At 48.7% G+C, this 16,062-nt stretch overlaps 2 protein-coding genes across 3 annotated transcripts; one reads left to right on the forward strand and one right to left on the reverse strand.

Annotated features, from left to right (window-relative positions):
* The first annotated feature begins 1,001 nt into the window (after nucleotides 1–1,001).
* Nucleotides 1,002–2,035, forward strand: LOC121601481 (putative ankyrin repeat protein RF_0580). Its single transcript, XM_041930314.1, has one exon. It carries the CDS (start codon nucleotides 1,026–1,028, stop codon nucleotides 1,935–1,937), a length of 912 nt encoding a protein of 303 aa, XP_041786248.1. The 5' UTR covers nucleotides 1,002–1,025; the 3' UTR covers nucleotides 1,938–2,035.
* A 16-nt stretch (nucleotides 2,036–2,051) lies between these two features.
* On the reverse strand, nucleotides 2,052–16,062 carry LOC121601458 (protein Skeletor, isoforms B/C). 2 transcript variants are annotated; one of them, XM_041930283.1, is made up of 8 exons: nucleotides 15,384–16,062; nucleotides 9,016–9,171; nucleotides 8,498–8,845; nucleotides 8,008–8,267; nucleotides 5,812–5,911; nucleotides 5,031–5,723; nucleotides 4,772–4,965; nucleotides 2,052–4,701 (listed from the first exon to the last, which is right to left on the reverse strand). In XM_041930283.1, exons 1-8 carry the CDS (start codon nucleotides 15,463–15,465, stop codon nucleotides 2,398–2,400), a joined length of 4,137 nt encoding a protein of 1,378 aa, XP_041786217.1. In that variant the 5' UTR covers nucleotides 15,466–16,062; the 3' UTR covers nucleotides 2,052–2,397. The 2 variants fall into 2 exon arrangements, with proteins under 2 accessions (XP_041786217.1, XP_041786227.1); XM_041930293.1 differs by lacking the exons at nucleotides 2,052–4,701; nucleotides 4,772–4,965; nucleotides 5,031–5,723; nucleotides 5,812–5,911 and adding an exon at nucleotides 6,868–7,458 and having other exon boundaries at nucleotides 15,384–16,058.

The raw sequence follows: 16,062 nt of genomic DNA on the forward strand, positions 1-16,062 counted from the left end.
TCGACCGGATCGCGGACTTGGGTGTCATATCGAAATACCGCCGAAATTCGCCTCAAATGGTCGCATTCAGTTTTGGCGTCATTGCTTGCCGCGACATAGTCAGTGGACTCGTTTCTGGCTTCTTGATATGTTTGTTCATGTTTCCCAGAGACCTCCCGACCAAGCTAACGCCACTTGTCCCCCGGTCTTTAATTTCAGCTTCCTATGGAACCTCCACTCGCGGCCGGTCGTCGGCCATTCGGAATCGAGCTTTCTTAATGTTGTCTAATAGTGCCAAGGTGTTATAGATACCGGAACAGACTTATACAACGTCCAAAACATGCCGAACACAAACTCGTGGGAAAGAGTAATTGATCGTTTGTTATCGCGGGAGAAGATAAACCCATGAAAAATGGACAATTTTTGTCATTTTTTTTCATGCATACGTTATAAGGAAATTAATTCTCCAGTCCAATATATAAGTCAAAAGACGAAAAAAATATATTTTTTATTGAATTTGCTTGTAAAAAATTACATGAGCTTTTGTAATATAAAAATATACAACTTTTGAGTCTATCAAAACAAATCTATCTGATCCATTTATCGTATCTATTGACGTCCGAGACTGTCATGTCATCATCCGGAACAGGAAAATGTATTCTGTAATGCAATTTCAAGCAATGTAATGAGTAATGAAATTTCTTGTTTGAGCATTTTGTGCCTATGATTTAATTCAATTGCTGTTTGCCAAATCACATTTAAGCACATTTTTCTCTTGCATCAACATAAGAAGAGCTTTTAACGTTTTCAAGTACCACCCGAGAGATGGCGCTCGCATCAATTCAAAAGCTTCTCCACTTGGGGTACATTTTCAAACTTATTTTAACGGTTATCCAACACCGGGCAAACAATGCGCATGCGTTTGAATAGAAACGTTCCAGATTGAATGCCGGCGTTACATGTTTTCGAACTCCTACAAAACTATCGACCAAACAAACGAAACCAAACAAACAAATACAAACACTCCCTATTCCAACACGTTCAACATGCCGGTGAAAACACTTTCCTCCGACGATTGGTTCGAAATTGCGCTGCTGAAGCAAACCACCTCCTCGATTACCTTCCAGTGGACATTCCGGAACCCGCTCGCTGTGCCGTACGATCTGTTCAAGGTGGAAAAGTGCTACAGCGTCAAGCGGGACCGCTGGGAAACGGTGTACTGGGGTGCCGGTACGACCCTAACCGTGCGCTGCCTCGAGCAGAACCTCTGCTACTCGTTTCGGGCAAGCATCCTGCATCAACCGTCGGACGGTGCCGACTTCCAGTACGCCTATCAGTCGCCCATCTTCAAAGCGTGCACCCTGCCAAACATCCCCTCGACGATGGGCCTTTACCGGGCGGTCAAAAAGTGTCAGCCCGGTTTGGTGAAGCGGCTACTTCACGCTCGCCCCGAGCTCGTCAACGTGCCCGTGCACGGTGAAACGTTCCTGTATCTGGCCGTGCGGAGCAACAGCCTCGAGCTGATCAATGCACTGCTCGATGCGGGCGCCAACATCGATCTGGGCGTTCCGGATACTGGCGTAACGCCCCTGCATCTGGCAGTGTACCGGCGCAATCTGACGCTGGTGCGTCATCTCATCGAGCGGGGTGCCAACGTGCAGGCACAGAACTGTGTCGGTATGACGGTGGGACATTATGCGGTCGATGCGAACGATGTGAACATGCTGAAGTACGTGCTGGCCCAGGGTGTAAGTGCGGAGACACGCGATCGCTGCCAGTGGACACTGATCTTCCGGGCGCTCTACATGCGCACATGCGTCGATATCGTGCGCCATCTGCTGGAACGAAAGTGCCGACTGAAGGTGAAGGACAGGCTACGGCTGACACCGCTCTACTACGCACAGCTCTGGGGACAGGAGGAGATTCTGCGCTTGCTTAGAAGGAGGTTAAAGATCTGATTAAGCTTGAGCGAAAACAGAAAGCCCAAAAGACACAAAGCAAAGGAATAACACATGGACACGATCGCTTACCACCCTTCACCTTCGGCCTATCCAACGTAATACGAAATGGAATATTTTTCTGTCAATTTTCATCTTTATTTACAACTCATAAAAAATAGACTGTGTGAGCGTTGCCTCGCACAACCCAAGCAGATGTAGATCTTCTTATGCAATCTATCCGATGTTTCTCGTTTAATTTAACCTGCTGCTTACTCGCTTCCATTCGCACGCTCGCTAGATAACCGTTTTCCCCATCTCTACCTATAACCGAAGTGGTTTTTGTTGCTCTAATCAACATGCGTGGTTCACTATTTTTAAATAAAATGCTAATTCTACCGTGCTCCTCGACTGCTCCACAACTACCCGCTAATACTGCATCCCGTGCGCGACCTGCCCCTTGTACAGACGATCACACGTCTCACGCCACCACCGTTCGTCGTAGCAAAATCGTGGGCGCGACCGCAAACACAAGTCCCAGCATTACTCTACACCAACTGCTTCCTGCATTAGCACCAACGCCCGTTGCCATCGGTTGCCAACCATCGTCGTGGCTGTCACCTTTATGGTCCGGATGATGATGGGCCGATCGTTTGCTACGAGCTCGTCCCATGTCCGAGTCTGTCTCTTCGTACGGGATCGGATCCTCGTGTGAGCTTGCCATCGGTTTGACAATCGACAGCTTGGTCGAGATCGGTTTACCGGCCGCACCGGACTGATGCTCACTGCTCGCACTGTCCTGCGCATTGATGCCACCCGGGAGCAGCGGGTTCGCGTACTCCGACACCGGTGGCTGGACAGCAGACGAGCCACGCGTACCGTAGATAGCGGCCGTGTCCGGTGCCAGATACGCCGCTATCGGCGGATACTCCCCGCGGAACGGGCCGAACTGGGGAGTTTCGCGCAGCAGCTGTTCCGCCTTCGTGCCCGGACCACCGACCGGTGGCAGCGGTTCGCTCTGGTGCGAAACCGCCGTAGGTCCGTTGACGAGCGACATGTCCAGCACGGCTTTTCCATCGAACGAAACAACCGACCCGTCGGACCCGATCGGTGGCAGATAGAACGGATCGACCCGTTCGTTTGCAGCGCCCAACGCGTCCTGCCCTTCGCCCACCACGTCGGCCGTTTCGTCTGGCAGAATTTCGACGTTGCGCTTCGTGGCCGATTCGCGGGCCGGGCCGGCGGACGGTTTCACCTGTGCCATCGCCATACTATCCAGCGGCGAGGGAATAAACATCGGCTCGAACGTTTGCTTGGACGGTTCGTCCTCCCCGTGGATCATCAGCGCATCACTCTCGATCGCTTCGTCGATGTCGTCGTCTTGGCGGCGCAAGAACCCATGTGCCCTGTTGTCCTCAAACTCCAGATCGTAATCGTCCTTGCGGCGGTAGATCGGCTTAAAGCCACTCTCCACTACGACCGAGCTCGGCTCGAAGCCGTGATTAGCCGCATGCGCTTCGTACGACACTTTCGATTCCGACACATCGTACGGCGTCTTGAAGATGGGTTTAATGTTGGGCTTCAGCGATTCCTTCACCGGTTTCGTGTGCCGTATCGGCAACGTGATCGGCACCGGTTCGTTCTTCTTCAAGCTCATCGTTAAGTGTGGTGGCATGTCCGGCAGGGCGAATGGTGGACCACCTGGTGAGCTGGGCTGTCGCTGCTCACCACCCGAGATCTGTTTCGGCGGTTTCGCCACCATCATCTCCACCGAGGGTCCCTTGCGGAAGGGTTTAATTTCGGTCGGTTCACCCAGCAGCAGGATCGGTGCGATCGCCTTGATCGGCATCTTACCCTTCGCCACAAACGGACGCATCAACGGTGCGACCGGCTTCTGGTAGTGGCTCACGATCATCGATGGTTGCGGTATAACGAATGGCCGCGTCGGACGGCTCGGGCCGTGCATCGGGCGCCGCTCGATCCCGATCGGACGACGCACAGGCAGCTTCACCGGGCGGAACATTGGACCGCTGTTTGGTGGGCGCAGAAAAACTGGTAATCCGGACGAGGAAAGAATTGGTTTTGCCGAACCATGGTATCCGGGTGGAGGCGGGTGACGGTGTCCATGGGGACCGGGACCGGGACCGAAACCCGGATGGCCCGGGTGATGCTGATGCGGTATGGTTTGATTGACGCTCTCCACCGTCTGATTTGCACGCAGCTTCTCTTCCAGCTCTTCCGCCGCCCGAATGCCATCTTCAATAATGCGAGTCATCTCGGGGTTCTCTTCCAGGTTAATGTCAAACGACTCTTCCTTCTTCGTGTCCGGCGTCATCTTGTGGTGCTTGATCAGATCCAGCTCGTGCTTTTGTAGGAAGTTTTCATGCTGCTGTAGGAAGTTATCTGCCGGCAGCACTTTCGACTCATGTCGGATCGATTCCTCCACAGAGATGCCCTCGTTCGGTTCGGCGTACACCTCGTCCAGCTCGCTTGGCTGTGCCACATCGCACGCGTCGTGAACGTTGATGCGCCAGCCCAGGTAACGGTGGGTAAAGCATTGGTAGTACACCGTGTCCGGGGTGTCCGCATCCGGCGTCCAGGTGATGATGCCCGGCTCACCTACATCACACTTCAGCGACAGGCTGCGCTGGTACGCACCAAACGAAGGATATTCGTCCGACGGTGGCCCATCCGGATTTGGCGTCCAGTTGCAGAGGCGTCCAACACCGGTTGGCACAAGCTTGCCGCTACGACTACGATGTACACCGGCAAAGATGCGAATGTTCTGCGAAGATAATGGAAAAATACTAGAGTGACATCCACTAACAACGATTGCGTATGGTGATCTAGCCTACCTTACGATCTTCCTCCGATTGATGCTCATATCCTCCGACTGAGTCGTCCGTAATGTAGAAAGGATGGTACTTTGCCGGTACGTTAGGATCCAGCCCACCCTCAACAACAAATGTGTACGTCTTACCACGAACCACGTTAATCTCGGGAATCAAAAGACCATTGATATACCACGAAATTCCCCATCCGACATGGCCTGCAATCGATCATTCGCATTAGTATATCGCTCGTACACACACGCAAACCCCGCAAGGTTTTTACCCGTAATAGCTGGATATCCTTGTTTGCCACCGGTGGGGCCCATCTGAGCGTAGAACACGCCGTCCTCCGGTTCGTAGCACTGGATCGGAGGAATGTCCCATGCACCCGGTTTCGCTGGCGGTCTTGCCGTGGCCGGTACCTGAGGCCGCTGCTGCTGCACACTGTTCGCTACATCCTCCCGTCGATTGCCACCTCCATAGCTGGGGGCTGAGCCCGAGGACAGCTTTTGTGGCTGTTCTGGCTGCTTCTGGTCGGATTCCGGCGTCGGACAATTCCAGAACGGCTGGCGCCCAAAGTCAATCAGCTTGTTACCCTTCAGGTAGTGCGAATGATACGACACCTCGTACCGCTGATTCAACGGTCCTACGGCCCAGATGATCGCTTGCGATGCGTTGGTAAACACGGGCAGATCGAGATGGTCCGCAGCACGCAGCGGACGCTGGTACGTGACGATCGAGTAACCGTTTACCATGGCCGCATTTAGCAGCCGGATCGAGTTACTATTCTCGGTAATGCGTGTATCGGGACAGCTTCCACGTCCACCCGAACACTGCGATTTGGCATCGAGATAGTAGTCCTGTGCGTAGCCCTTGCCCGTTGCCTTATCTACCCAGACTACGGCTACATCGGCTCCCACCATCTGGCTCTGCTGTGGATTGGGTGAAACGCCGAACGACATGTACTCTCCGTCATCTTTGAAAAGTTTGCAGAAGAGAACAGTTATTAAGGTTAGTATAAACGCCGTTGAAGGTATTCTTTCCAGCCAATCCCAGATACCTACCCAACTTTGCAACAAGCTGTACGACCACACTTTCACCGGCGACGGCCCAACGAACCTCAAAGGCCAACTCATCGAGCAGGACCTCACAGTTCAGCTTCGACTATTGGTGTGAGCGTGTAAAAAAGTAGCAAAGAATGATTGATAATTAATGGAAAACTCGCCACACTATAAACAATAAATTTGAAGTCTTTATCCCAGCTTCACGAACCAATGCTTCAATCTTTATTGACTGTGGCATAACAAACCCACCTCCCAAATTAATATGCATCTATTTACATACACTTGCAAACCTGCAAGCTAGCAGCACTGCTAAAGCTACCTATTTACAATCACTTAATTGCGTTCGCTGCTCTCTCACACTCACCAAGCACGAAGCACAACAATTGGGTTAGATCGTTTCCAAGCGATGTTTCCTACTTACGCACGCCACGCCAACGAAGCATCTCGGCGTCCGCCCAGATTGAGCCCGTCGATCGATCGGTTGATCTCATATAATTTCAAACGCTTTTCACAAGCGGCAAGCGGAAAAGTATCGATGCGCGAACATCTGTAACCACGGTGACTACTGTACGAAACAATTATTTACACTAAACAATGCAAGCGGTTTGCGTTTCCGTTTTGCTGCTAACAACGCCGACCGTGTTGATCGAGGTAACGATGAATGATGCCGCGGAGCGTAACGTCTCGGCGCGACTGCCGACGCTACTGCCCGTGATCAATTGCAGCAATTGTTGCATCTTACGGATGCATTCCACCAGACAGCACTTAGCGATAATAGGATTAGTTAATTACTCACGAGGCAGTTCCGCTAGGCACCTACGGCTGTATGTGACGGCTGGAGATAAAAGCATGTGACAAATAACGCGTACGGCTTTTCCCGCTTGGTTTGGCTTGAAAGCTTTTAGCGCCAATTCGATGTCAATGAACTGGCGTTGCTTGGTAGGTTTTGCTGGCGAGAGTGGGCTTGTAACTTCCAACCATTCGCGCACATCGCGGCACCGTACGCACATTCTTCACATTCACGTAGCCAAACGTTTCTCGCTTGTTTTTTTTTTCTAGATGCACGACATTGTTCTTTATTATTAGCTTGTTTGTTGTTGTCAGCTGGTACAGCAATTATTATCCGACCGTGTAGAGTGCAATTACGATGAAAAATCGAATACTTGTGTCCAATTATTCGTTATAAAATTGTGCGATTAACGATACTCAACAATCACGCATTTAGTTTACATTTGTTAGTAATTTTAATAACAAAAAGACATTCAATTTACATTTTCGTAGTGGAATATTTATTTACAACCTAAAAGGATGTCACGGGACTCTTCTCCAATGTTCTTCAATTTCATAGCTCTCGAAAAATATTACAAATTTCTTTACTTTGTTTTGCAATGCGAGATTAATGAGATAATTTAAAATTTTCATAATTTTTCTGCACAACCAAGATTCTTGCTTTTCCACCAAGATCTCCCACACGTGTTTACGGAAAGTGAAGTAACACTAACAATACCATTTCTGCGTTTTGCGTCCTTAAGCAAAACGTGTCTACATTAAATAGTTATGTACTTAAAGATAGGCATTCGAGTAGATCGCTGCTTGTTCCAGTGCTCGAGCAGCGATCGCTGATCTCACTGACGGCGAACGCGATCGCTGCAAACGAAAGTAAGGTTTGGGATACATATATAGAACCAGAAGTATTTGGCTGGTTGATCGTAGATCACTGCTGCGGAAGCGAACCTCACAGTACTGATACCTAAGGTGCGTGATATGTTGTAAGTGAAAAAGGGTTTGTTTGCAAGAAAGTTGTTCGTGAAATAAAATGAATTTGAGCATGTAAAGTGTGTAAAACAGTTTGTTTTGATTTCAAACCAATCCAATGTTTTTGTTTAAAGTAGTTGTTATGGGTGCCTGATATGATACACGGATGCGTGGTAAGTAACACAGACAATGAAAGTGTGAGTAAACATTGTGGCAGTATTAGATGAGTGTTTCACCCTACCCTTCCACCTGAGTGCCTGTGTTCGTTATGTCTCCCATCCTAAGCTTCGTTGGACAGTGATGAAGACTGAACAAAACAACCGATCCCATCTCCATCTAGAACAGCAGTGAGCCAACGTAGTCCAGCAGCCCACCAGAGCTGCCGGAGCTTGCGCTAGCCGCTGGGCGACCGGGCTTGCGTCGCTGGTTGCCATTAGTTACCTGTGGGCTGATGCCAAGCATCTTCAGCGACGGTGGCACATTGATCTGGTCCGGGATGCGCACGTGCCCAAAGTCGACAGTGAATGCCTCGCACCACACACCAAAGTGACCAATGTCGAACACGGTCAGATCACCGGGCAGGGTCAGAACGATCGTCTTCTTGTCGTAGCGACGCAGCGGTGTCTCCTTACCATTCTCGTCCGGGATGCGAATACCCTGCGATGTCGGTGCTGGCCCTCGTCCCACCCAAAACTTGGCATCTGAAGCAATTGAAAGGAGATAAAAAAGGGCCCGATTAAATAAATGCAATGACTCCTTTACTTTTAACATAATCATGAGAGTCTTGAGGTTGTTTCTTTTCAACTAGAGACTGCTTGTTTCCACTAAGTTGGCACGGCTTGGACGAAGTTTTCTCTTCTGTTTTACATGATCCCAGTGAAAATTTAAATGTTTGACACATTCCCCTATACTTTCCCTTTATTCCACCTACCTGGTGCTTCGCCATCGTAGCTGAAGTTGGGTACGAGCAGCGTTTGCGCATCGACGATCACGATGTTGTCCGAGCTGACATCGTGCACACCGCTCAGGCCCGCGATCTTGGTCGGGCGCGGAAAGTCCAGATCGTTCCGTATCTGCACATCACCAAAGTTGACCGAGAAGTCATCGCACCACACGGAGAACCAGCGAATGTCGCGCAGCGTCTTGCCCTCCGGCAGCGAGAGCGTAATATCCTCGTTACGATACCGCCGCAGCACGCCAGCCCGGCCCCGCTCATCCCGCAGACGATGCGCACCCTTATTGTTAGGGGCTCGCGTATTGCCGACGTAAAAGTAGGCAGCTGTGATGTGGGAAACATTAACAGAGGTGCAGTAGCATTTTAGCGTTGGTAGATAAAATAAACGTTTATTAGGTAACCGCTAGCTTCAACCAGCGGGAAGCAGTCCTAACGATATTGATCATTGTATTAGAAATTACAAACTCTGAGAGAGACGACATGTCGTCACTTACCGGGACCTTCACCGTCGTAGTTGAAGTTCTTCAGAAACAGAGTCCTGGCGTCCACTGCATAGACCGAACCGGACACACCATGATGCAGCTCAGAAAGATCTCCAATCTTGGTACCATAGTATCCCTGCAGTGCGCTAGTCTGGTCCGCGAGGAAACCTGCAAATAAAAGGAAACGAAGCATAGTATTTTTCTTTTTTTTTAATTATTTCCATTAATCACATCGACATGGCTATTGCCATGGTTTGTTGCCTGAACGCGAGGCAAATGATCGAGAAACAGATAAAGAATAACCACAACAAACCAAGTAAGCATCCGATTAGCATATCCACTTCGCAAAGAAGAGTGTATAAATTATGGCGTTTTCGCAGTGGCTTCCCATTTTTCAATGTCCGTGCAAATGTCCGCACGGATTTTACCCGACTAAAAAAATCGGTTTAAGCCAGACAACTTCCCAAAGAAAAGCAAAAATAAAACGCATTTGTAACGTCTTAAATTAATTGGAATTTCCCTTTCATTTTCCCTCGCTTCATCTCACCATTGCCGGGCGGGTTGTTACAACGAAAGACTTTTTGTCCATTAATCTACCGCACCCTGAACCGAACCAGCCCAGAAAACACACACACACACTTGAAGAAGCTTTGTAATGAGTTTGTGTGAGCGACGAAATTCTTTCGCTGCCGCCGGAAGGAAAGCACTTTCTCAGCGATCTGCCGTAGCCCAGCCTAGCCCGGCACGGTTAAATTGGGCCGGAGGGTTTTATAATGTTTGTCGAGCCTGTGGCCTGTCGATTTATGTCGTGTCTACAACCCGATCCCCGGAACCCCTGGCCCAAACCTCACCTTTTGATTGAAGGGCGCGGACAGAGTTGTGAGTGTCGTAAAGCGTATGCGATCGTAAATCCGACCGTACCCAGAGGTGAAGTTAGTCGAACGATTGTCTTTCCAACTGGGCGCGAAAGCATTGGAAAGCGCAACCTCTGCCGCAAGGCTGGCAAAGGATAAGAGGACACTTACGGCCCCCAAACGCACACGCTCTAGCGTCTTTCACTCTCGATCGTTCAGCATACACCTCGACACCTATGTCATTGTTGGCGTCGTTTGATTGATTGGCTCTAATGGTTGGGCTCGGGGTGCCTTTTCCTTCTCCTCGCACAACCAGAGTGCTCGGTATAATTAACATACCTTTTTGCCCGGCTGGCGTGTGAAACCCTGGCCCTGGGACCGGACGAGCCCACCGGTCTCGGTTAGGGTTGGCGAAAGGAAAACAAAAGTGATTTTTCCTCCCTCAGTCATATCAAATTCTTTATGTTCGCTCCCATTTTGGGAGCAAACGGGAATGCCGCAACTCCGTCCGGGTGAAAGTTTTGACAGCGCGCTTCGGCCGGGTCCATCGACCCGAACTGGTGCTTAACATGACGTGTTGACAACGTATTCTAGCACCAGCACGATCAACTCGCTGCTGATGGTTTTCCAAGTCAATTGAATCTCCCTGCCAAAGCCGAAGATGCACTTCTAAAGCCAACATTCTGCCAATGATTGCCTTTATCCCCAAAAAAAGGTATCAATTGAATCAATCGACCAGCGGAATTAATCATTCTTTTGCTTAATCTTTTAAACTGTTGTACGCAATCATAGTATGTTAAAAAATACAAGCATCCCAAAAAAAAGATAAATAAAGCTGACAGTCTGACTGACGTAGAAGCTTACCTCATCGCTCAGAAAGCTTGCTCGATTGGAAAGAGCGTGCCAGTAAAGGAAAAATAAAGATAAAAAGGCTACGAAACACAACACACAACACCAAAACCGCTGTGCCATTTCTGTATTGCGACATGATCGTAAAGTTGCGCAATCGATGAACCCTCCTCCTTCGCCCTCCTTCAGGCGCGTAACGATCCCGGGTGGACGGGGACTCGTTCTTTTGCCGGATGCAACCGGCACTGGTGCGAGCGTGCACGGGAACAGTGGTAAATTAACATATAGTTAGCTGCACCAAGCGAGCGTCCAAGACCAGCGCTACTGAAACGGATCCCTAACAGAACAAAACGTGATGTAAGAGCCACTTTCCTCGGTAGGACATTTGCGGGCTTATTAGCGTGATAATCAGTGTGTTTGAGCTGTGTGCGGTTGAACCTGTGCTTTCCCTGTGTGATATCAATTGTTAGATGTGGCTTAATGCATCATATTCCGCTGTGATAAAGTGTGGTTCAGGAAAGGCAACCATGAAATATCGCCCAACGGCAACTAGCCTTACGCAAGAACTTCTCGATATCATTAAACCCTAAGCGAGCGGTAGTTAGAAAGCAAATTAAGTTTTCCTCGGCCAACAAATGTACCGCAAGCCGTAAACGATCACAGCCAAGTACCTTGTGCGTACTTGACAGACCACCGTAAGGTTCAACCGTGCAATAAATAGTACTACTTTACGATTGTAGCCTCAAACCGTTCGGTATGGGATCTGCGCAATCTGTCACCAGCCAGACATTGCATCGGAAAAGATGCTTCCTTTTAATATGGTTGATTAAAGCGAAAGGGATGCTGTTACCACTTCTTGCACCATCGGAAAGCGGTCAATGGTTTTGTTAAACGTTGCAAACGACACTCACACACAAACGGTGGTGCTTTTGTGCCCTGTTTTGTGGGTAAACATGACAACTGAATAGATGACACAAAATTCAGACGAAGAAACCAGACAGAACAAGAAGAAACAAAAATGTACAAGCATTAAAACTCTCCCAACGCTGTGACCGAAAAGCGAAAGGGAACGAACGTTCGCAACGGAAGACAAATCTCGAGGTATCGATTTATGGTGGTTTGCTAAAGCCAACCCGTCCTGTACGCTTCTTTTATGACTTCTTTTGGTGAATTTTAAGCACATTTTACACAATCGAAGCGTTGAAGATTGGCTGGATTGAACAGAACACTCATCGTATTTAATTAATTGAGCTCATATACTAACTATTGTTTATTAAAGTAAGAAAAACTCTTTCATGTAGTTTCTCATATAAACAATCAATTAACCAATCGCTGTAAGTTTCTATGGTTTAACTGCATCCAATTAATAACTTAATTGTGCACCGCCTTTAATGCTTTCTCAATGCCACGTTAACAAAAACGTTACTCAATACCCCGCATCCCAAAGTTCGGCCCGCAAACGGCTTTGCATATCGCGCTCGCCACTCGATGACCCCAAAAAGGCCGCTGGCCTTTTTCCGTTTTTTTATTCCCACCGACCGTTGAACCGCTCGAATGAAACAGGCTGGCAATTCTACGCGCAAACCAAGCGGCCCTCCCATCCCATCTCTTACCTTCCCGCGCGAGCGAGATCGCAGCCCGATCGCAAGATCATCTTCGTACGCCTTGCGCACGCGACCGTGCGCTCACTGGCCGCATTCAGATGGGATTAGGCGTTGATCGTGTTAAGAAATTAACCGTGTGAAGCAGAGAAGATGTACAGTGCAGACGCAAAGCACCATCACAAACACACGAACAAAACAAAAAAAAATCTGCGATCACACCCCCTGCCCCTGCCACCGTTGGTGCGGGGAACAACATTTGCATAATCGTTTTAACCTTTGATAAATAGCGGTGCCTCACACACGGTGTGTGCCCACCCCACCCAGCCTTTCGTCGGTTCCCGTTGCAACCGTGGGCCCGCGAAACCGTGTGTGCGCCCGCCGGTTGAAGATGCAACAATCGATCTACACCACCAATCGAAAGGTTTTGCACACAGCTGGACATCGGGGCTGGCGTTGCCGTGCTTCCCCGGTTGTTGGAGTTGCTTGACGGGTTTCAGCGGTGTCGGTGGTGTGTTTCTCTTAGCGAGTTGTTCTTGTTATTTCGCTAGCTTGTGGTCCACTTTGCTGTCGTTTGTTTGTTGTAGCTACTCAGTTTGTTTTACTAGATTGATATTCCTTTTTTTTAGTTGGGATGATTTAGAACCTTACTAATACATCATTTAATTTGAGATTTATAACAACAAATTTGTTAAAAACACACTATTGGCATCTTAATAACTACATACCAAAGACCTTTGACAACCATACAACCATTTTAAATGTTCTCATGGTGTTCACAGTTACAGATTTTTTATAATTTCTATCTGATTTACATTCATTAACATTCCCAGCCACCTGAAATTGAATGTCACTTACGTAAAGATGCTTGTAGTGATAAAATATATGCGTGTATTCTCAAAAACATTTGAGCTAACACATTTTATATTCTAGCTATCGACTCTTCAATTACAGCTATACTCGATGCATTGACGGATAGTCTACATATGGCTACTTCGACATCTACTTACTACGAGTCCTTTCCTCAGCCCCTAATCCAGACGTATTTTGAAGCTCTTGTTGTTACTTTTTAATATTTACACCATTGAACGAACGTTTGCGCTACAGTAATGGCAATGCAACCTGAACTTCTACCCCTACTTTAAAGACTTTCTCGATGTATTTATTTTGCTTGTCGCACTAGTCACACTAATTCATTGCAGTAATAAATGTACCACAGTGTCTCCTGATTGCAGTCCATTTGCTTCGTTTCTCCGCCTCAAAAGAGAAAAGCGCTCCCCCTCGCTAGATACGAGCTCGCACCTTGTAGTGATATGATTTCAACTGAGCAAAATTGAACCAAACCATCCGAAAATAAGCCTCATCTTGGGCGTACCCAAAAAAAGTTGTCGTCATTTAATTCCAAACCAGCGCAAACACTCCAGTAACGCTCCAGTTCCGTTCCAGCCAAAAGCAGACGGATACGCCACAGCGAAGCGGTTGTTATTAATTGCAAAAAAATGTATATAAAAAAGCAGACATCTCACTCGAAAAGCTCAAACGAAGCCAGCACCGAAATATTTGGGTCAAAATTTCCCTTTTCCAAGCGCTCGACGCTCACTAGCTGGTGGGCACCAAACGTGTCTTTGTGCGCCTGTTTGGTGTGTTTGTGTATATGGGTATGTTTAGTGTATGTGTCTTTACGAGCCCAACCGTATGTAGCGAGCATAATTATTCAAATCCATTTCACGGCCAAGTGACTCAACGGGAAGCGCGACTCCGGACGGGCCGGACGGGCGTGCTTTTTCGGGTGCTTTGTTTTCTACTTGCTTACTTTGTTGCACGGCACCGTCCCGTCATCAGTATCGGACACTTTTCCGTGGACCACCACTTTTCCAACCACCGGGCAAATTGATAGCAGCAAGTATCGCGCAAGAGGCACGGGCAAAATCGAGACCGGCGAGATGATCAACGCTGACCGAGATCAGTCCCACTCCACATTTCGCCTCCCGCTTTTCCGCGATCGGTTGAAGGAACGGTCGGGAAGAGTGAAATCGTGAAAGCCAACACGGGACACGGGGAAGCAATCATCCAAGACGAAGAGGAAGAGAAGGAAGAGAAGGAGGAGAAGGCAATATAGTTGCCGCCGCCAGCTCCCCTCCCCAATCCATACTTAAGAAAAACTGCACAACTGCCGAGGTGAGCGCAGCAGGAACCGAAAGTTGGCCAACACGGCCAACCCGTGGAGAAAAACAAATCGAACCAGGCACATTATGTGGGGAGGGGTGGGGGGAACTACTATCAACACAGCCATATATTTGGGTCTTGCCATTCGAAAATTGTGAATTTTTATTCACGCTCAATACGCAGCGCCATTATTAATTATGATGTCGGCCCGGCCCGGCACTCGGGACGGGTATCACTGCGCACGGATTCCATCCGATGGAACTGGGGAACCGGCACACGATAATTTTCAGCCACCCTGGTACTGGTACGGTCAGCAGGGGAGCAACAAATCTGGCCCAACCGGAATGGGGATGGCACGGGAGGCCCGCTAGGATGAATGGACACAAAAATAAGGGGCATAACTCTTCATCACGTCAAGATCTGTAAGACGTGTAAGATCAAGGGGCTGTATTACAGTTCCCCGCAATCTTGCTGCTTCTAACGCTCGTCTATTGCGAAGCTTTTGCTTTTTGTAGCTCCCTGCTGACGGTGGATCGAGAGTGGAGATGCTTTCCCCGACAATCCAACGTGCTGGGTGCAATGATAGTAGCGTCTGGGTGAAATGGAAGCTTGAATTCATCATAGCATCGTGGCACACATTCTTCAACCTGGGACGACGAGTTGTGCGAGTGTAAAGCGGAACAAACGCCTACCTGGTCCACAATTGACCCAAATCTCAGCGCCTTGCACGCGTCAATAATGATCGTCATCAGACGATCCGTTTCTGTGCTGGTTGGATTTTTGTTTGATGTTCAAAGTACAGATAATCTCAAGCCAACTAATGCGATCATACACAAAACATACACAGCCACTAACAGATGCGGTAGAAGAGGTTTACAGACATAGGCCTAAGATAGCACAAATGACTTACAGATCAAAATCATGCTAGCGACGGAAACGATCACTCTCGATCGCTGCCGGACGCTGCTGGTACTCCCGCTCGTTAGCAACATTTTCTCCACCTGGTGCTACTGCTAACCGTTATTCCGCTGTAGGATGATACGACACGTCTTAAGCCAGTCTTGGCTGGTTAGATCAACAAACACTTTTAACACCAAAGGGTCCTTCAGATTGGGGGAACAGTTCACTTTTAATACGTCTCTTCCGAAAGGTTCACTTTTAATCGGTTCCGAACTGGTCTTCTTTTTTTGTGTCGTATCGGCTTTGATTTCAACTTCCAGGGTTTTCTAGCAAAAAAAACACGCCCAAGTCCCGTTCGTTTTAGTTTCCCCGTCGCTCGCTAACGCTCCCTAGCGATCGTTTTGTTTTGCTGCACTACTTCACTTTCTGCGTGAGCAACCTCAAAGCCCAACACAGCTTGGGCTTCCCTTGTGGGAGCAAGAGTCCCGTTTCTTTTCTCTGGACACACAAACGCGCACACATTCACCTGCACACATACACACACACACACACTTGGTTACACTACTTCCACTGTGATCTTCTGGTGCAAGATCACCTCCAGCACGGGAATACGGGGTCCAGTGAAGCCAAAGCCAACTGTTCTCTGGGCAATGGTCCAAGCCCAAATGAAGCCCGCCGCGATGGCGCAC

Source organism: Anopheles merus, chromosome 2R, assembly GCF_017562075.2.
Source record: "Anopheles merus strain MAF chromosome 2R, AmerM5.1, whole genome shotgun sequence".
NCBI classification, from domain to species: domain Eukaryota; kingdom Metazoa; phylum Arthropoda; class Insecta; order Diptera; family Culicidae; genus Anopheles; species Anopheles merus.